We start from the raw sequence: 22,375 nt of genomic DNA on the forward strand, positions 1-22,375 counted from the left end.
ATTTCCACCTCTTCCTCAGAAATGTTACCTCTTCTTTAGGTCTCTCCTTCCTGTTATGCTGCCATCTCTTTGAGAGTGATTTAGCAGCCTAAGTCACATGATTTTATAGAAAATGTCTTTGCATTGGAACTCCCTGCCCTCCCTGTTGACTTAATGCATTGACTTAATGCATCTGTAATGCATCAAGTTTCTAAGTTTATGCAACATGAGGGAATACATAGACTGTGGTGCATAGCGGATAATGAGGCTTTCTTTCAATTATGAAGAACCATGGTTCTGTGAGGTCATAAGAATAAGACTAAACAGAATTAACACATGGATTAAGTAAACAATTACATTATGACAACTGCTTGATGGCTGAAATGTGTCCATTGTGAGTGTTAACTATATGTATAGGTAAAACTTGATTTGTGAGTGCCTCACATCTTCATCAGGAGTCTGTTACTGCTAAAAAAAAATGTAACTCAATACAACCCCCTTTTCCAGTGATCACAAAACAGCTAAATATTCACATACAAGTATCATTCTTAAATGTAGGCTACCATGACAGTAAAATATATCTATTAAATGTAGTTGAACAGGGACAATGCACGACAAAACACAAGTCTCAGAAGTGAGAAGTGGTGATGCGTTTCAATGATTTAGCTAACATCTATTATACATCTGCAGTCTTCCTTTGAATGTACCTTGTGGTGTAACACAATTCTTTCCATCTCTCATGGCTTGTTTCTACAGTAAGAAGATCATATAGATGTATTTCTCCAAGTGTTCAGTGTAAATAGTCCAGTGGGGTTCTATCCAGCTAAATACATTATTTTGTCCAATGTTCCCTTTGCATACCTTGTATCTCCATCTCCCTATGCCCTGTACTAGTTAGACTATAGCAAGGAAAGGAAGCAGTTAAGGAGAGAGGAAGGAATTTTCAGTGGACCTTCATTTTATTGTGTGATGAAAGAACTATGACATGAATAGCAATGGTTAAATAGTTCATCTCCATTCATCATGCTTCTGAGACAGCAATGTGAGCTGTGACTGTAAATTAATCTTACAGTAGCATATAGCTTTTTAGCTTGACAGGCAGAAATACACTTAACTTTCACCTTTACTGAGGGAACTATTCAATTCTGTGCTCTCAAATGTGCAATACCCAGATCTATCTTTATGTTCATGCTGTAAGTAGTTACGACTAGTATACATGTGCAAGCGTCCTATCCTGTAAATTCATGTCTGGTGTTCTCTAGCTTGGCTGAAGAGCTTGGTTGGTATATGTTTGGTATACTTGGTGTATATAGAGGAAGCTTTAAATATCAAGTAATAAAGTCAAACAACTTGTAGAAGGTACAGCACTGTTAGCTATGGACTCTCATTGAAATGTACATGCATTTACTACAGCTCCCACTGAAGCTCCCAATGCTGCACCAACTGCCATACCGATTGGGCCTCCAACTACTCCCACAATTGCTCCGATTCCGGCACCTTTCCTTAAGCGGTTTGTATTCTCAGCGTTCTTTCTAGCTTCACCTTCCTGTTTTCTCTTTAGCTTCTCTACTTCTTCTTTTAGACGTTCTCCTTCAAACCTTGCCTTCAGTTCTTCCATCTCTCTGCGTCTCTGCTCTTCGTTATCTTTCAGGATCCTGTTCTTCTCCTCTTCAATCACTCTCTCAGCCTCCTGGAACATCTCAGTGGTGAAATGACTTCCTCCAGTCATCTCAACCATCTTGTTTATCTTCTCAAGGAGCTTAGGGACCTGGGAGGGATTCTGATCTTTGTTTTTGAAGACATGATATCCCCCATTACATTTGGCAATTAAACTTTCTAGATCTGGATTTCCATGCAGGAAGTCTTCAATTGTTACATCATCAAGAAGGTCTCCATGTGTGAAGAGAACCATGGTGTATTTGGATGCTTCATCACCAAATAATGTCTGAATCATCTCCACAGTTTTCTGTTCCTCTTCAGTGAATCTTCCCAGCTTGAGAACAACCAGGAACACATGGGGACCAGGAGCGGAGTAAAACAGGCACTGTGAGATCTCTTTCAGTGCCGCCTCCTGTGTTAACTTGGTGTCAAACAAGCCTGGTGTGTCGATGACAGCTACATGTTGCCTTCCCACCTCTCCTCTTTTCTTTTCACATGTTGATGTCACAGAAGTAGAGGACATTTTTGATTTAAAAACTTTTGTCCCCAGGATGGTGTTTCCTGTTGCGCTCTTCCCAGCTCCAGTCTTTCCAACCAGAACAATACGGACCTCTTTATTTTGTTCTGTTGGATAAGAAGGAAATGTTGTTACTGTAGAAAGAAGGCTGGTGTTGATGTTCTTTCTGTTTGGTCACCTTACAGAACAGCTACTAAACATGTTCAGTCTCACAGTCTCGCTTCTTAGATATTGATGGTTTATAGAATATAAACTGTAACCAAATTAGCTATGACATTATCCATAAATTAAGCGACCATTATAGATTCAGTTTATGAAATTTTATCAATAATTTAAAAAAAAATGTTGTTGGTGCAAACCCATAAAAAAACTAAACTTATTTTTGTAAATTAGTTTTGTTTTTTATATTTATAAGTTTCCATCTCTGTCTTCTTGTAGCCTACATACAGTGAAGTGTAGAGTAAGTTCTCAACGGTCATGTTTGGGTTTTGGAGCGCTGTCAAGCTCTTCCCAGGTCTAGTGTTCCCAACCGGAACAATCCGGGCCTCTGTTATATAAAAATGAAATGTTACTGTAGAAGTGTGACGTTGATCTGTAGAGAGAAGTGTGATGTTGATCTGTAGAGTGAAGATTGATGTTGATCTGTAGAGGAGAGAAGTGTGATATTGATCTGTAGAGGAAAGGAGTGTGATATTGATCTGTAGAGGAAAGGAGTGTGATATTGATCTGTAGAGGAAAAAAGTGTGATGTTGAATTTATTATGGATAAATGAATAAACAATATCCCCATTTTAAATAGAATTGTAACTAAGTAAACTTATACTCTGTTTTATTATATCTGATTAACAATATGAGTTCATAAGAAGGGATTGTGTGACACGGACAAGGAGTAATAAAAGTTAATGAACACCATTCCAACTAGGAAGAAACGAATGGGTTATGGACTGTGTAAACAGATAAGGTCGTTAACCTATGGTTGACCCTACAGAAACTTAGCTCTGGGGTTTTTAGATAAGGCAGTGAGTGCATTCCTAGGTTCTGTTAATTAAAACTGTCAGTTCAGTGGTGATCGATAATGTTGAGGGGTCAAAAGTTATCTGGGAGTATGTTAGTAAGTTAGAATGAACTTTTCACCTTTGTTCCGGTCGAGAGGAGGGGATTCTGTTAAAGCAATGAAATGACGTCATTATCTGTATATAAACTGCTGCACGTTATTAAGTGGGAGCGCGCTCCGAGAATAAATTCTATTACCTATTATTGAAAGACTGGTCTGCGTCTATTTTATGCAAACAAGAAATCTTACAAATTCTCATAAAATAGATTAAGGGCTTTCAATTGATGAAAGCACATTGGCATAATTAAATTACAGTAACAGATGTTGATCTGTTGAGGAGAGAAGTGTGATGTTGATCTGTAGAGGAAAGAAGTGTGATGTTGATCTGTAGAGGAAAGAAGTGTGATGTTGATCTGTAGAGGAGAGAAGTGTGATGTTGATCTGTAGAGGAGAGAAGTGTGATGTTGATCTGTAGAGGAGAGAAGTGTGATGTTGATCTGTAGAGGAGAGAAGTGTGATGTTGATCTGTAGAGGAGAGAAGTGTGATGTTGATCTGTAGAGGAGAGAAGTGTGATGTTGATCTGTAGAGGAGAGAAGTGTGATGTTGATCTGTAGAGGAGAGAAGTGTGATGTTGATCTGTAGAGGAGAGAAGTGTGATGTTGATCTGTAGAGGAGAGAAGTGTGATGTTGATCTGTAGAGGAGAGAAGTGTGATGTTGATCTCTAGAGGAAAGAAGTGTGATGTTGATCTCTAGAGGAAAGAAGTGTGATGTTAATCTCTAGAGGAAAGAAGTGTGATGTTGATCTCTAGAGGAAAGAAGTGTGATGTTGATCTCTAGAGGAGAGAAGTGTGATGTTGATCTCTAGAGGAGAGAAGTGTGATGTTGATCTCTAGAGGAGAGAAGTGTGATGTTGATCTGTAGAGGAGAGAAGTGTGATGTTGATCTGTAGAGGAGAGAAGTGTGATGTTGATCTGTAGAGGAGAGAAGTGTGATGTTGATCTGTAGAGGAGAGAAGTGTGATGTTGATCTGTAGAGGAGAGAAGTGTGATGTTGATCTGTATAAATAAGTATGATCTTACAGAACTAAAACTACATTTTCAGCTTGCTCTCTAGCTTCACCTTCTTGGCTCCTCGTCAGCTTTTCTCCTTCAAACTTTGCCTTGAGTTCCTCCATCTCTCTGCATCTCAGCTCTTCATTCTCTTTCAAGATCCTGTTCTTCTCCTCTTCAATCGCTCTCTCAGCCTCCTGGAACATCTCAGTGGTGTAGTATCTTCCTCCGTTCATCTTCACCATCATGTTAATCTTCTCAAGCAGCTCAGTGACCCGGGAGGGATTCTGATCTTTGTTTTTGTAGACATGATATCCCCCATTACATTTGGCAATTAAACGTTCCAGATCTGGATTTCCATGTAGGAAGTCTTCTATTGTTACACCATCAAGAAGGTCTCCATGTGTGAAGAGAACCATGGTGTATTTGGATGCTTCATCACCAAATAATGTCTGAATCATCTCCACAGTTTTCTGTTCCTCTTCAGTGAATCTTCCCAGCTTTATCACAACCAGGAACACATGGGGACCAGGAGCGGAGAAAAGCAGGCACTGTGATATCTCTTTCAGTGCCTTATCTCGTGTTAACTTTGTTTCAAACAAGCCTGGTGTGTCGATAACAGCTGCACTTTGCCCTCTCATCTCTCCTTTTTTCTTATCCAATGTTGATGTCACAGAAATAAAGGCCATTTTGGATTTAAAAGCTTTTGTCCCCAGGATAGTGTTTCCTGTTGCGCTCTTCCCAGCTCCAGTCTTCCCAACCAGAACAATCCGGACCTTTTTATTTTGTTCTGTTGGATAAGAAGGAAATGTTGTTACTGTAGAAAGAAGTCTGGTGTTGATGTTCTTTCTGTTTGGTCACCTTACAGAACAGCTACTAAACATGTTCAGTCTCACATAACTTAGACCTACATTGATGATCTATAGAATATTAACTGTAACCAAATGAACAATGACATTATCCATAAATGAATAATAAATGCTACAATCATACATTAATTTAATTAAAATATATTAATAATTTAACAAAGCATAATTATTTGGTGCAAACCCATAAAAAACTAAACACATTTTTGTAAATGTATTTATAAGTTTCCATCTCTGTCTATTTGTAGCCTACATACAGTGAAGTTTAGAGTAAGTTCTCACCGGTCATGTTTGGGTTTTGGAGCGCTGTCAAGTTCTTCCCAGGTCTAGTGTTCCCAACTGGAACAATCAGCGTCTCTGTTGGATAAACAGGAAATGTTACTGTAGAGAGAAGTGTGATGTTGATCTGTAGAGGAGAGAAGTGTGATGTTGATCTGTAGAGGAGAGAAGTGTGATGTTGATCTGTAGAGGAGAGAAGTGTGATGTTGATCTGTAGAGGAGAGAAGTGTGATGTTGATCTGTAGAGGAGAGAAGTGTGATGTTGATCTGTAGAGGAGAGAAGTGTGATGTTGATCTGTAGAAATAAGTGTGGTCTTACAGAACTGAAGCTACATTTTCAGTCTTACATTTTGTCTACAAAAAACTAAAAAAATAGCTGTTATCTACAGATAACCTCCAAAATAAAGGAAACACTATTGACAGAGCTGTCATTGTCCATTCCTTGCCTACCCACCAAGTTTCTACATTTGGTAAATATCTCAGTGTCTTACTGTCTTGGGTAGAACACCAGTTGAAAAGGTTCAATAGAATCCATAATGTGTGGGACACATACAAAGAGTCTAAAAGACTGAACAAGAGAGAAGCAAGGAAATTACATCTGAAAGAAAGTTGGGGAGACAACCAAGCTTCCATGTAAGTTCTGAATTTCTCAGAAACCCTAATAACAAACAGGAGTTTTTCAAAATGACAACACAGAAGGTGTATGCCAATGAATCTATGCTACAACTGATGAATCTGTGGTCTGAATGCTGGAATGGGACTATGAAGAGGCAGACAATAGTATGCCTTCATCTTAAAAATGCACTTCAAAAGGGTACACAGACCATTATAAATGCAACAACTTATACAGGCATCTTTGTCCTCCTTGCTGGTCTGTTCTACTATCTTACCAAGAATGATCCAACCAGAAAGTGGTGTGTTGCTATTGGTATGGGAAAAAACTACTAGGATATTTTCATCAACACCATCTACGAGAAGCTTGGAATGCACAAGAGTTTGGCTTAATCAGGTTTCCACGCATTTACAGGTTATGATACAACCTCACAGTTTCATGGAAAGGACAAAAAGACAGCTTGGAGTGCTTGAAGTCATTTCCAGAGGGTCAATTCCACGGTAACATGCCAAACAAAAAACAAAACATACACCACTTCAGCCGACACTTGGCATTGCGCATGGTGATTTTAGGCTTGTGTGAGGCTGCTCGGCCATGGAAACCCATTTCATGAAGCTCCCAACGAATAGTTATTTTGTGGATGTTGTTTCCAGAGGCAGTTTGGAACGCAGTAGTGAGTGTTGCAACCGAGGACAGACCTTTTTTTTTGTGTTGTTTTTTTTTATACATGCGACACACTTCAGCACTTGGCAATCCCGTTCTGTGAGCTTTTGTGGCCTAACACTTTGTGGCCGAGCCATTGTTGCTCCTAGACATTTCCACTTCACAATAACAGCACTTACAGTTGACTGTGGCAGGTTTAGCAGGGCAGAAATTTTACAAACTGATTTATTGGAAAGGTGGCATCCTATGACTGTGCCACATTGAAAGTCACTGGGCGCTTCAGTAAGGCCATTCTACTGCCAATGTTTATATATGCATTAATTTCTGCTCAATTTTATACACCTGTCAGCAACGTGTGTGACTGAAATAGCTGAATCCACTCATTTGAAGGGGTACTTTTGTACATATAGTGTACAGTGGGGCAAAAATGTATTTAGTCAGCCCCCAATTGTGCAAGTTCTCCCACTTAAAAAGATGAGAGAGGCCTGTAATTTTCATCATAGGTACACTTCAACTATGACAGACAAAATGAGAAAGTTTTTTGTTTACGCTATCCTCAAGAGGGTGTCGACAAACCACCAGTATCATGACACCACATTATATTAAAGCGGACCTTACCATTGGCTGCACAGAGTCGCATTAAGAGCAATCACATGCAGCCATGTTTACATGTTCGAACACTGAAATGTGAGATGTAATCTCCATCTCAATTAGGCTGATAGAAATTCTAATTATTTTGTTTAATGATTTTCAATTTGACTGTCATTATTTGTATATAGCCTACACTTTCTCGTTCTGAACTTCTAACGGCTTGATCACACCAACAGTAGTTCCGTAAAGTGACACAAACATCATCTTCTGGATATGTGTGCAACAAAAGTTCAATATGCACCTTCTGCTACCGTTTCTATCAAGCCGTCTACCCATACAGTTTGACGCATACAATCGATAATTCCAACATTTGCACCACATAGAACGCACTGTAACTGCCTCTGCAAAACAATACTGCAAGGCAAACGCAGCATTCATATCCCCGAGCTGACAAGGTACAAATCTGTCGTTCTGCCCCTGAAAAGGCAGTTAACCCACTGTTCCTAGGCCGTCATTGAAAATAAGAATTTGTTCTTAACTGACTTGCCTAGTTAAAAAGGTAAAATAAAAAAATCCATTGGAAATGAATGCACTTCTGGTGTACCAAAATACAAGACCTGTCGGTGTGATCGAGATGTAACACGAGCTGGATGGGTGTGGCTTCCTGACAATGCTCACAAGAGCAGCTCCTCACCATTTGACGGCTCTAACAGTTACACTGCCAAATCATCATCGCAGGTGTCGGGCATCACCGGTTAGGGCTTGATCTGATTAAATCAAAGCTTGTTTTACACCAATGTTTGTAAACAAACAAACATGGTTACAACTATACATTTGATATCAGTCCATCCATAGCCCTGTCTATGAATTTGAGAGTGGTTACATTTCTCCAGTCCCATCCCTTAGTCTTTAGGGAAACGGGGACAGGGAAGACACTTTGTTATGGTTTTAATAAAAGATTTTAGTTTTGAAAGGGTTAGAGAGCTTTTATAGTGCAGCTTTTAGAAGTACAGAATGTGTATTAGATATTTAAGTCCATATTAGTTCTGTTTTAGGAATGTGCATAATGCCTACATCATAACACCTTCATCATAATGTCAGCATCACTATATTTACACATGACATGTATTCATTAGTTACTCTTGTTACAATAAACATATTTACATATAGCTTTGTCTAAAATAAACTGCATATGCAGTCTTTCCAAAAGTGTCACAGATATTAAACTTTGTCATACTCGATTTTTGATATATATGTAAAGAACACCCAATTTTTTATATGAAAACATGCAACAAGAATGTGGTTCAGGCTTGTATCTTGTAATAGTAACTTTATAGATGTCCTTACCTTTTAATGCCTGCTGAGTTGGGTATCATACATATACAAGGGCGATGCAGCTGCCGTTTTATAGCGCATGCCAAGTTGTACTTCATGACGTGATCTTGGAAGGTTTCTGTTTTTAGTCAGGTGATTTCTTGTCAACCCTGGTTTGAGTTCCTGCACAACATTGCTGACTCACACCAGGGCTGCGGGTGATTTATACTTATTTGCATTCGTTTTGACTTACACTTGTATGTTGACTTCTCTATTGATGTTGTTTTTAAGTTTTCGCCGTCTTTTCATAGCGGATGTACAATCTTTGCGAATTGAATTATGGGGAGTTTCAGGCCCGGGAGTGAACATAATTGTAACGGTTCTCTTGTGGTGAAGGAGAGTCAGACCAAAATGCGGCGTGGCTATTGCGATCCATGTTTAATGAAAACAAAGTGAACACGAATCCAATGCAAAAACAATAAACGTAATACGAAAACCGAAACAGCCTAACACTGGTGCTAAGTAACACACGACAGAAAAAGGACATAAGGACAGGAACAACCACCCACAAACACACAGTGAAACCCAGGCTACCTAAATATGGTTCCCAATCAGAGACAATGACTAACACCTGCCTCTGATTGAGAACCATATCAGGCCAGACATAGAAATAGACAAACTAGACATGAAACATAGAATGCCCACTCAGCTCACACCCTGACCAACCAAAACATAGAAATATAAAAAGTAAACTATGGTCAGGGTGTGACAATAATTGTACACTCACAAAGCCGACTAAAAACGCGGGCTGAGGGCTTACGTTGTAAACTTCCCTTGCTTGGCTAATAATTTAGACCACCTTCCAAAATGGCGACTGCGATACCCCAAGGGCATAAGGCGAGGGTAAGTGGACGAGGGTGTGTCTTTTAAGTGTTTGGACCGCAGCCATGATCTTACAACACCCGGATAGGTATTTCATATTTCAGCTTACCACATCATAATAGTGCCATCTGGATGACTTGCACGCAACCATTAGTTGATGCAATGCAATGCTTGCACATCTACTCGGACAAAAGACCATGCTCTCCACTGCATGATAAATCATAGATCACTGAGTCCCTTTCTAGTCAGTCACGGGATTTCTTGTATAACCACTGTTTCTCTGCTACAGCCTTGGGCAGCATTTCAGAAGCAATGCATGATGGGAAATGTTGTTATACACTGCCTTTTTTTGTGTCCATTTATTTATGTAAAGAAACAAACGTGTTAACAACCTAATATTGTTAATCATTCACGTTGTCAGTGAAATAGCCTTACATAGTGATATAATAATTTGTATGTTTTAAGGCAATAAAAATAGATTTTATCAAACAAATGACCATTCATTGTGTAACAATGAGCCTTGGGATTGCAAACAGAGGAAGATTGTCAAAGGTGAACGATTTATTTTATTGCAATTTCGATTTTGTTAAGCCTGTGCTGGTTGAAATAGTATTTTGGTATGGGGCTCTGTCCTCAGATAATCGCATCGTATTCTTTCGCAGTAAATCCTTTTTTAAATCTGACAACGCAGTTGGATTATCAAGATTCTAGACTTTTGAACCACGTGAGCCACTTCTATTATCAGGAATGTTTAATATGACTATTTATGTAGCGCTGTGGCTGTATGTTGTTTAATTTAATCCCACTAACTGGATCTGTGCGCAGAGAAGTTAAGGAGAAATGTATATTTAATTGTGTGTTTAACACTTGTATCTTTTATTAATGTTTATGATGAGTATTTCTGTAATTTGATGTGGCTCTCTGCACTTTCACCGGATGTTTGTTTGAGACAATGCATTTCTGAACATAACGCACCAATTTCAAATGAGGTGTTTGGACATAAAGATAAACTTTATCGAACAAAACACACATTTATTGTCTACATGGAGTCCTGCGAGTGCCATCCGGTGAAGATCATCAAATGTTAGTGATTAATCTTAACGCTATTTCTGTATTTTGTGACACCTCTCCTTCTTTGGAAAATGGCTTTATGTTTTTCTGTGGCTAGGCGCTGACCTAACATAATCGCAAGGTGTGCTTTCACCGTAAAGCCTTTTTGAAATCAGACACTGTGGCTGGATTAACGAGAAGTTTCTCTTTAAAATGGTGTATAATATTTGTATGTTTGAGGAATTCTAATTATGAGATTTCTGTTGTTTTGAATTTGGAGCCCTGCAATTTCACTGGCTCTTGGTGAGGTCGCTACCGTCCCACATATCGCTACCGTCCCACATATCCCAGAGAAGTTGACAGTCTGATGGCCTTGAGATAGAGGCTGTTTTTCAGTCTCTCGGTCCCAGCTTTGATGCACCTGTACTGACCTTGCCTTCTGGATGATTGTGGGGTGAACAGGCAGTGGCTAGGGTGGTTGTTGTCCTTGATGATCTTTTTGGCCTTCCTGTGATATCGGGTGGTGTAGGTGTCCTGGAATGGCAGTTATAAGGCGCTCCAGAGGGCAAACTGATTGTGGGCGGAGCAGTTGCCATACCAGGCGGTGATACAGCCCGACAGGATGCTCTCGATTGTGCATCTGTAAAAGTTTGTGAGTGTTTTTGGTGACAAGCCAAATTTCTTCAGCCTCCTGAGGTTGAAGAGGCGCTGTTGCGGCTTCTTCACCACGCTGTCTGTGTGGGTGGTCCATTTCAGTTTGTTTGTGATGTGTATGCCAAGGAACTTAAAACTTTCCAACTTCTCCACTACTGTTCCATGCATTGTTGCCTCCACCTTCTTGACCTTTGTGCTGTTGACTTTGCCCAAAAATGCTTGTACCATGTTTTTGTGCTGATACCATGTTGTGTTGCTACCATTTTGATGTCATGTTGTGTTGATACCATGCTGTGTGGTCATGTGTTGCGGCCTTGTTATGTTGTTGTCTTTAGGTCTCTCTTTATGTGGTGTTGTGTCTCTCTTGTTGTGATGTGTGTTTTATATTTATATTGTATTTATTTTTATATATTTTTAATCCCAGGCCCCGTCCCCGCAGGAGGCCTTTTGCCTTTTGGTAGGCCGTCATTGTAAATAAGAATTTGTTTTTAACTGACTCGCTTAGTTAAATAATGGTTCAAATAAAAATAATTCTCCCTTGTTACTCTCAATACAACCACCAGTGTCCCCATGAACTCCCCAATCACACACACACGCCCACTGACTATGTTTAAAAAACATACATGTTGTAGTTCTCCATAGTTTCCACTAGATAGAGATATACACTGTGATAGAGTATATTTGGTTCTACTCATCAAACATTACACGAGGATACAGTTACACTGTAGTTCCATGTGATAATGTTCAATAAGGGAAGGGAGGGCACTTCTTTTCTGGGTCAAAGTGGAAAACAAATAGTTTACTGAAGAAGAAGAAAAATATGGTTATATTTGACTCTGGTTGTGCAGTGATGTGAAAGGGTTGAGTTAAGGGTTTTTGTGTGATAGTACGAAAGCCTTGATCTAGGGTCATGTAAAAAGGAAATACATTAGTTAACTGTGTGTGTGTGTGTGTGTGTGTGTGTGTGTGTGTGTGTGTGTGTGTGTGTGTGTGTGTGTGTGTGTGTGTGTGTGTGTCAATAACACCTCACTTGAAATATTCACAATATTACACCTTGAAAGAGTCTGGTAATTTGCTAGAAACATACATATTAGCTAGACCCACTAGACAAAACCAGAAAAAGGGAAGGGAGGGATGGTGGAGGATGAAAGGAAGAAGGAGAAGGGAGGGATGGTGGAGGATGAAAGGAGGAAGGAGAACGGAGGGATGGTGGAGGATGAAAGGAGGAGGGAGAAGGGAGGGATGGTGGAGGACGTGTCAGATGATTCAGGGCATGTTCTTTAAATAACACAAATAATCTTCATGACAGTTTATTAAAGTTGGTAATTCCCAATGATGATACTTACAGTAGTAACAAGCTAATCAGAAGAGCCTTGCATGTAGAGGAAGGGTTCTAGTAGAAACAACAGAGCCCCTGTCCAGAAACAACCCCTAACTAGCCCCTTCCTGTAAGCCAGGTGGAGATCTGAGAGGATTGGACAGGTTTATGCAATACAGGATCCTCTCATTCTCCTCTTTAAGCTCTTTCTTGTGAGCCTCTTGTTTCATTTTGTCTTTCTTCAGTTTCTCCTCCTCTCTGTGTATCTTCTCTTCATTGTCTCTCAGGATCCTGTTCTTCTCCGCTTCAATCGCTCTCTCAGCCTCCTGGAACATCTCAGTGGTGTAGTGACTTCCTCCATTCATCGTCACCATCTTGTTTATCTTCTCAAGGAGCTCAGGGACCTGGGAGGGATTCTGATCTTTGTTTTTGAAGACATGATATCCCCCATTGAATTTGAAAACTAAACTTCCTAAACTTGGATTTTCACCCAGGAAGTTGTCAATTGTTACACCATCATCATCAAGAAGGTCTCCATGTGTGAAGACAACCATGGTGTATTTCGATGCTTCATCACCGAAGAATCTCTGAATCATCTCCATGTTTTTCTGCCCCTCTTCAGTGAATCTTCCCAGCTTGATCACAACCAGGAACATATGGGGAGCAGGAGCAGAGAGAGAGAGATGCACAGAGCGATCTCGTTCAGTGCCTCTTCATTGGGTAATGTAGTATGTAACAACCCTGGGGTGTCAATAACAGCTACACTTTGCCTATCCACCTTCCCTTTTTCCTTTTCACAGTTTTTTTTTGTCAGAGAATTAGAGGAAACCCTTGATTCTAAAGCTGATGCACTTTTCCCAGCGCCAGTCTTCCCGACCAGAACAATGCAGACCTCCTTTTGTGTCTGTGGTTGGAGTTCTGTTGGATTAAATGGACACGGCTGTTACCTTTTTAAAAGAGGTCTAGTCTTCATGTACCACACATTGTCACATTTTGAGGAACGGCTACATTTCACACTTCTTGACACAAAGCTGTACTTTATGGAATGCACAAAATAATCTGTGAGCATTGCCTGTACAGATCTTCATTTGAGCAAGTTTGCTACAACAGGAAAATATTCCTACAGCAACAGGAAATGTGAAATGTAATGTGGATTTTAATTAATGGACATTTTTGAAGGGGTTGATACATTTTACGTTATGGAAACTCAGGTCTGAAATTTGTGCGAGTCTGTATTTCTGTCATAATTATTTTGTTGCTACATTGACTACCATCAAATACCAATAAAACTCTACATGTTACTTTTATAAAATAAAGGCCACAGTACAAAAATAAATGTCTAATCCATGTGTTCCTTTTTAGAATCATTACACATACTTTGGCCGCCTTTCCAACACCTACTTTGGCCGCCTTTCCTTCCAGTTCTCTGCTGCCAGTGACTGGAACCAATTGCAAAAATCACTTAAGTTGAAGACTTATATCTCCCTCACTAACTTTAGGCGTCGTCTGTCAGAGGAGCTTACCGATCGCTGCAGCTGTACACAGCCCATCTGTAAATAACCCATCCAACCAACTACCTACCTCATCCCCATATTTGTTTTTGTTTTTCTGCTCTTTTGCACACCAGTATTTCTACTTGCACATCATCATCTGCACATCTATCACTCCAGTGTTAATTGCTAAATTGTAATTACTTCTCCACTATGGCCTATTCATTTCCTTACCTCCTTACTTCATTTGCACACACTTTATACAGATGTTATATTGTGTAATTGACTGTATGCTTGTTTATCCCATGTGTAACTCTGTGTTGTTTTGTCGCACTGTTTGCTTTATCTTGGCCAGGTCGCAGTAGTAAATGAGATCTTGTTCTCAACTGGCCTACCTGGTTAAATAAAGGTGATAAATAAAAAAAATAAAAAAATATGTGGTGGTGCTTTTCTGGTGACACTGTCAGTGATTATTTAAGAATCCAAGGCACACTTAACAAGCATTTGTTTTTCAACACACAATGACCCAACACACCTCCAGGCTGTGTAAGGGCCTCAACCCACTTGTGAGATGGTTTGGGATGAGTTGAACCGCAGAGTGAAGGAAAAGCAGCCAACAAGTGCTCAGCATATGTGGGAACTCCTTCTAGACTGTTGGAAAAGCATTCCAGATGAAGCTGGTTGCGAGAACGCCAAGAGTGTGCAAAGCAGTCATCAAGGCAAAGGGTGGCAACTTTGAAGAATCTAAAATCTAAAATATATTTTGATTTGTATAACCCTTTTTGGTTACTACATGATTCCATGTGTGTTATTTCATAGTTTTTATGTCTTTATTATTTATCTACAAAGTAGCAAATAGTAAAAAGAAAGAAAGATCTTGGAATGATAGTTCTTCCACTAAATTCATTTTTGTACATTTTTCAGTAGACATTGTTTAAAGTAGCCCTTGTTCAGCAGGTTATGTTGTTTGTTCAACTTTGATTTAAATTGTTTTTGTTTGGCATATATTTTCTAAGTGAAAAAAACGGAGTCAAAGCGTAGTTCTGTTTCTGTGGAATTGCCCCTCTGGAAATGACTTTTTCTCTTCGCATGAAACTGTGAGGTTGTATCCTAACCTGTAAATAAATATAAGCCTGACCAAGCCAAATTCTAGCGCATTCCAAGCTTCTCGTAGATGGTGTTGATTCAAATCTGGTTGTTTTTCCCCATACTAAAAGTGAACCCATGGCTTTATGGTTGGATTATCCTTGGTAAAATAGAAGAGCAGACAAGCAAGGAGGACAATGATGTCTGTATCCAGTTTCTTAAAGTCAGAGAACTTACATGGAAGTTGGTTCTCTCCCCAACATTCTTTCAGATGCCTTTTCCTTGCTTCTCTCTCGTAGATTTTTTTTTTTTAGAGATCTTCTCTCTATGTGTCCCACACAATATCGATTACATTACACTTTTTCAACTGGTGCTCTACCCAAGGCAGCAAGAGACTGCTGCCATATTTGCCTAATGTGGAAACTTAGTCTGTAGGCTTATTTAGGAAGTTACCTGTAGATAATGTCATTGTTAATTTGCTTAGAGTTTGTATTTTATAGACCAATAATGTAAGTCTAAGAAACAATGTGAGACTGAAAATATAGCATTAGTAGCTGTTCTATAAGATGCCCAAACAGAAAGAACATCAACATCACATTTCTCTCTACATTAGCAACATTTCCTTCTGATCCAAAAGAGACCTGGATTGCTCTGGTTGGGAACACTAGACCTGGTAAGAGCTTGACAGCATTCCAAAACCCAAACATGACTGCTGAGTACTTTGTCTTAATTTCACTGTACAATACAGTGATGGAAACTGATTTGGGCTGTTCTACCTTTTTTATTTGATTTTTGTTACGGGTTACCACAATTATCATTCCAGACAAGGAATGGGCTAAATTACAGCGTCATTTGTGTGCTTGTCAGAACACTACTGTTAATCTCCATACGTTTAATATTTCTCCACTTCCCAGTTTTGTCGGTGCAACAACCATAAGTCTGATATGCCTAGTTGTGTCTTTGAAAATAAATACATGTGATGAAGCATTTTCATCTCAGCTATGTCCTCTGCAGTGTTGATTAGTTGCTGAATACAACTGACTTGTGATGTTTTAATTTCACCCAGTTCATGGGCCTCCCATGAACAGTGAACAGCTGATTTTACAACAAAAACACTATACAGCAACAACTTTCCCTTATTATCCAAGAGAGAACCGGATTGTGCTGGTGGGGAAGACTGGAGCTGGGAAGAGTGCAGCAGGAAACACCATCCTGGGGAAGAAAGTGTTAAAATCACATTCACATTCCAACTCTGTGACTAAAGACTTTGATAAGGAAAGAGAGATGGTGTGTGGGCAACGTGTGGCTGTTATTGACACCCCAGGGTGTTTGACACAAAGTTTACACAGGAGGAAGCAATAGAAAATATCACAATGTGCGTCAACCTCTCTTCTCCTGGTCCCCATGTGTTCCTGATTGTGATCAAGCTGGGAAGATTCACTGAAGAAGAGCAGAAAGCAGTGCAAATGATTCAGCACTCTTCAGTGCTGAAGCATCAAAATACACAATTGTTCTCTTCACACATGGAAACCTCCTTGAGGATGTAACGATTAAAGAATTAGTGTCTGGAACACAAAATGTAGTAAGCTTAGTTGACCAATGCAAGGAGGGATTTCATGTCTCCAACAACAAAGATAAGAGTCGCTCCCAGGTCACTGAGCTGCTTGAGAAGATAAACAAGATGGTGAAGATGAATGGAGGAAGCCACTACACCACGGAGATGTTCCAGGAGGCTGAGAGAGCGATTGAAGAGGAGAAGAACAGGATCCTTGGAGAGAACAAAGAGAAGAGAAACAGAGAGGATGAGAAACTGAATAATTTTTTTGAAGGAGAGGCTCTGGAGAAAGCAAGAAAGGAGCTGAGAGAAAAACATGAAAGAGAGGCTCGAGAGAAAGCTGAAAGAAATACAGCTGGGCGTTATCTTGCTGTTGTAGGTTCTGCTGCTGCAGGTGGAGCTGCTATTGGAGCTGCTATTGCATTACCAGTTGGTGCAGCAGTGGGTGCAATAGTAGGAGGTGTAGCAGGAGCAATAGAGGTGTTTTTGAAACCAATGTTTGCTGTATATGATACAAAATAATTTATTTGACTTGACTGCTTAGATATTCAACGTAATTGGACATGGATATCAGTACATCTTCTGACTTTTCGCTTAGTGTCTCTTCATCTTGCCTGTTCCAGGGTTGACGGTCAAACAACTTCCACCATCTGTAACTACTGCTGTAAACAGACTAATTGACTTGAACATGTTTTAATATGTTTAGATCGAATGATCTATGTGAAATGGTATTGGCCAGAGGGAAGTAAGCACAGGTCTGTCCATAAGGTTGGGATAGGAGCCATGTGTTAGAGCTGATAGATCATACATTACTGTCCTATAACACTGTCTTATATCTTAATATGTTTTAAATAATATTTTCTCAAAATGTATGTCATTATATTCTCTTAAAATGTTGGAATTTCATCATTTCTTAGAATCAAAATAAGTGTTCTCTCTGCTTATGTGATTGACTCCCTCAAGGCCTCTCGTGACTGATAAGGAGACCTGTGAGATGCGTGGCGAACCACCGGACTCGAGCTGGAACTATAACGCCACCTTCACAGCAGCAAAGATTGATTGTTCATCCTAGACACAGAACGGGGGTCTGTGCTTGTGTCTTCATATCTTGTCTTTGCAGCTGTATGACCCAGTGTGGCAAATAAATCAAGCTTTCTTTGGAGTCAAGCTGGAATTTGTACCAGAACCTGGAACCTAAGAATTGGCATAGTTTGCATGTTTCACCACAATTCACAGTCCGAATCAGTGGAACAGGAACCAGTACACAAAAACGAGGTAGGCAAAGTTTGTGTAGCTGTTTCCAGTCATTCTGACATCTTCAGGAGGTGAGGGTCGTAGGCTGAATATGAATGAAGGGAATGGACCTAGAAAGCCTGGATGTATTAAATATGCCCACTGTATATATGACCGGTTGGAGACCTAGGGGTTGGAGCCCCTAGGAGGTTCAGCCACCTGAAGGTTAGGGTTCAGCCACCAGAAGATTAAGGTTTAGCCACTCAAAAAAGGCTAGGGTTCAGCCACCAGAAGGTTAGGGTTCAGCCACCAGAAGGTTAGGGTTCAGCCACCAGAAGGTTAAGGTTCAGCCATCCGAAGGATATGGTTCAGGCACCCGAAGGATATGGTTCAGGCACCAGAAGGTTACGGTTCAGCCACCAGAAGGTTAAGGTTTAGCCACCAGAAGGTTAGGGTTCAGCCACCAGAAGGTTAGAGTTGAGCCACCAGAAGGTTAGGGTTCAGCCACCAGAAAGTTGGACTGTCTGTTGAAGTGTCTGTACTGTTTGTGTATTATGAAGATGTTTAACGGAAGTAGTGGCTGTCAAGTAGAAGAGACATTGTCACTATCTGGTAATGTGAATGGTGATCGACTGTTGCCTGTGAGTTCTAAAGGGGGCTCACCTACCAGACTACACATCAGCTACACACAATAAAACATGAAAAACTGAAAAGAACAGGATTGGGTGTCTCATGCAGCAGGAGCCACATTTGGAGGAACAGATGCAGTGTCAGTTGAATTGAATTAAACTGAATTGACTAGAACCATAGATTATCATGTGATGGATGATATTTCAAGACAAAGAGCAGATATTCCACTCAATGTTTTGTTTTTATTCAGGGAGGACATTTTTCTTTAAATAACACATTATCACAACACCGTTTATTAAAGCTGGTCATTCCCAAATGATGATACTCACAGTAACAACGCTAATCAGAAGTGCCTTGCATGTAGAAGAAGGGTTCTCGTAGAAAAAAGAGTCCCTGTTCAAAAACAAGCCCTAACTAGTCCCTTCGTGTAGACCAGGGGAAGGCAACCCTGTTCCTGGAGTCTCTCAGGTCCAGCAGGATTTTGTTCCAACGAGGCACCATACCAGCTAATTGATCAGGTCAGTGATTGCCTAAATGCAACACACCTGGTCTTCCATCAAAAACATGAAGTATCTGCCGCATTCCTGTTAGCTAAATATGATGTGGCTGTACATGACACTGATTGTGTGCGTGCGTGCGTGCGTGCGAGCGAGCAAGTAGAAAAAACATGTTGACTCACCATACTTGTAGAGAAATGCCAAAGACATCCTCCTGTCTTTCATGTGGCCAAAACGGTCTATGACTCTCATACAGCACACGAACAGGTAGAGCAATGAGCCAGACGGTTCACCAGATGTATAAATCTGAAGTATCCATTTGGCATTTCCACTCACCAGAGGAAGCCCAGTGTCCGGCAGTGGGAGAAGCATTCTGCTAATTTTGTCATCGAAGAAACATTCGACCTCCATGCAGTTCTCTGTTCACAAAACTAAAATCTCTTATGAACAGAGTACACAAGGTTTTGTAGACTGCCCTTTGCCAATGTACAATGTATGAATTTATGGTTGGATCGAATGTCGAATCTCTGTTATAATCATTGTCCAGTATGGAGAATTAAGTAAAATCACAACTCCAAATCCCTATTTAAATCCATTGTTAATTTAAGAAAGGGACAATTTTAGCTAGCTAGCCACTGGAGGACAACGTTAAAAAGAGATAAAGCCAAATCTAAACTGGCTTCCTTTTTTTGTGTGCTAGAGCCATTCACAGTTGAGCTCACTCAGTTTAGCTCAACGCTGATTGGTTATCATTTTTTATTTATTTTTTTAATCAGGGGAGGCCAAATGCTTGCTGGCTTCCCTTGCATCCAATGCTACGGGCGGCAACAATGTCATACTCTTTTTGTCAAGACAGCATCCGATAATCGGGCTACACATACAGAGCAAGATGGCCTTTGTTTCGCTCGTTCTGATGCTTTCTCTGGTGAGATACATTCAGCCTCTTGCAAATTGAAGGAAAAGTATGAAAAACAGAGAGACAGGGATAAATAATTGTATGTTTATTGCGGGGGAATGCCTGGCTTCCCTTTGCATCCATGAATAAACACTGATCGTAGAATCTAAACTCTGGGCTAAGTTACCGTGACGTTTTATTTCATTTATCAATTGAATTAGCTATGTATGTGTGTACATGCAACGTGAAAAGTGTATGAATGGCTTCAAAACATCATAATAGCCTAGATAATTTTAAAGGTACATTATGCAGAAGTTTTTCTGCCATTTCCTGGTTGCAAAAATTCTAATGGTTTGCCTAATATAAGTTTGTGATCAAACAAGCAAGTATAGCGTAGAGAGTCATTGTACCATCGAAACAGCTGTGAAATATGTTTTCAATAACCAAAAATATTGTATTTTCAGTTGTTTGAAGCTGGTGAAGAAAATCAAAAGTAAAAGATGCAGAAATTAAAGTTAAGAATGGGAAGAATAGAAATTGTGCACATAGCATAGATCTAAGCTTCTTAGAATTGATTTCAATGATAATGACAGATCTATAACTAAAATTTCTGTCTGAATTTTGTAGGGTCACCCAAAAAAGTGACCCTTTGCAGCTTTAAATGTTTCAGGACAAAATTACATGTTTTTAAGTCTTTTTTTGTTGTACTGGGGATAGTAACATTACTAATATAATAAATATATATATATTTTTAAATGTTTTTATATATAGATTTTTTATATGTATGTTTACCTCACATAATATAATTGTAAAGCATGCATTTAGGTGTCTGTAATATAATACATGTGGCAAAAACAAATGTAGACATTAATAAATGCATTTCTATAGCTTCCAAAATATTAATTACAAACAAGGGGAGTGCCAAGATGGAGGCATGTTGGCTTCAACACAGCGCCCCCTATAAGTCATCTAGTCTATATATAATTTATTGGCACAACACCATGCTTAACTATTCTCTTTGCATTTATACATGTTGCAAAATCAGTGCAGAGGTTAGTTTACCAAATCATAGTGTGTATTGCAGTGACTCATTCACAGTCATAGACTGCTTTCAATGTAAGGAAACAAAAACCTTAAAGAAGTAAAATGGTTGATCTGTACCTTTCATTTTTGGGTCAAAGTGTTATAACACTGAACAACATTTTCTGACATTCATTTCCTGTTGAATATAAATATGTTACAAAGAAAGGCATGTTGCATCTACATTACAAAAATTAATGTCAGAAGTGGGATTCGAACCCACGCCTCCAGGGGAGACTGCGACCTGAACGCAGCGCCTTAGACCGCTCGGCCATCCTGACATACAGGAATGAACTCAAATTACCAGTACATGAGCCTGACAGTTTACTGTAGATCGTTTAACTATAAGTATTGTGGGGAATACTAAAATTATAATACATTGGAAAAATGAAGAAGAACATTATCCGCGGTTTACGCAACCATTGCATAAAGCCACGCCAAACGTTTGCTATTCATTATGTTTTATAAAGAAATGCCTTCATAATAGCGAACCTTGCGTTGGTTTGCGTTCATTTAGATATCCGGTAAATAGCCTACTTTCTTAGCTATCTATCTCTCTTTAGAATACATGTTTATTACTATATCTTGCTTGCTGTCTTGTGGCTATAAAGGAGTAGCAGTAGCTAGCTAAGTCTGTTGGGCTATAGTTTTGGGAACTTTTAACGCTTTTCTGGACATTGGTTTTGGAAGTTAATTACGTTGTAATGTGAGAAAATGGCAGACAGACAGATACAGTAAGTACACAAGCATACGGACACTATATGTTGTCTACAACAACCGTTATTGTATTGGACAGCTTGACTGAGAGAAAGTCTACATTCTCACAATCAGCCCCTCACACACTTCTTTGGGGGATCCTATTGTATAAAAAAAAGAATCACAAGAATACCTAGTTAACACGTAATCGGCCCCACACTGACAGTGTGTGATTTGTGTTGGTCCAGTAGAGGGTGCTGTCAGACCAGTTATTCTGAAAAACTATTTCAGTGACTAAAACAGAGCAAAATCCTTTTTTTTTTTTTTGTAGCAACTTAATAAAATCATGATAGATAGTCTCTATCTGCCTGCTGTGTTTCTATTTGAAAAATAACATTCCTACTGATCAGGACCAGTATATTCCAGGGATGGCCATTTTGTATAGTTTTCCAGCTGAACATTGGCAGATGGTAAGATATAGAAAAGCCAGTGGCACATGAAACATGTTCTGGTAAATTAAACACAACAACAACATAATCAAACAGTGCTTTACTGTAGGTTATGAATATTAATTTGGCACACTACCAGGTTCAAAATTGTATATTGGCCGAGGTATATTGGTCATATACCACACCCCCTCGTGCCTTATTGCTTAATTCTATATTTCTCTACTGTATCTAAGTCCATGCCGCTCTGACATCGCTCGTCCATATCTGCATATATT

At 39.6% G+C, this 22,375-nt stretch overlaps 2 protein-coding genes, 1 non-coding gene and 1 pseudogene across 3 annotated transcripts; 1 reads left to right on the top strand and 3 right to left on the bottom strand.

Annotated features, from left to right (window-relative positions):
• Positions 1-919: 919 nt before the first annotated feature.
• Positions 920-9,161, bottom strand: LOC110519805 (GTPase IMAP family member 8). Its single transcript, XM_036933968.1, has 4 exons — positions 8,619-9,161; positions 5,408-5,482; positions 4,330-5,049; positions 920-2,262 (listed from the first exon to the last, which is right to left on the bottom strand). Exons 2-4 carry the CDS (start codon positions 5,412-5,414, stop codon positions 1,364-1,366), a joined length of 1,626 nt encoding a protein of 541 aa, XP_036789863.1. The 5' UTR covers positions 5,415-5,482; positions 8,619-9,161; the 3' UTR covers positions 920-1,363.
• Positions 9,162-12,602: 3,441 nt separating this feature from the next.
• LOC118966652 lies at positions 12,603-15,883 on the bottom strand (annotated as a pseudogene).
• Positions 14,756-17,370, top strand: LOC110534573 (GTPase IMAP family member 9). Its single transcript, XM_036933969.1, is given in 3 exon segments — positions 14,756-16,389; positions 16,392-16,538; positions 16,541-17,370. Coding segments are annotated over 3 exon segments (993 nt in total). The 5' UTR covers positions 14,756-16,145; the 3' UTR covers positions 17,143-17,370.
• A 3,783-nt stretch (positions 17,371-21,153) lies between these two features.
• On the bottom strand, positions 21,154-21,236 carry trnal-cag. Its single transcript has one exon. It is a non-coding gene; the product is annotated as a tRNA-Leu (tRNA).
• Positions 21,237-22,375: the final 1,139 nt, after the last annotated feature.

Source organism: Oncorhynchus mykiss, chromosome 10, assembly GCF_013265735.2.
Source record: "Oncorhynchus mykiss isolate Arlee chromosome 10, USDA_OmykA_1.1, whole genome shotgun sequence".
Taxonomy (NCBI): domain Eukaryota; kingdom Metazoa; phylum Chordata; class Actinopteri; order Salmoniformes; family Salmonidae; genus Oncorhynchus; species Oncorhynchus mykiss.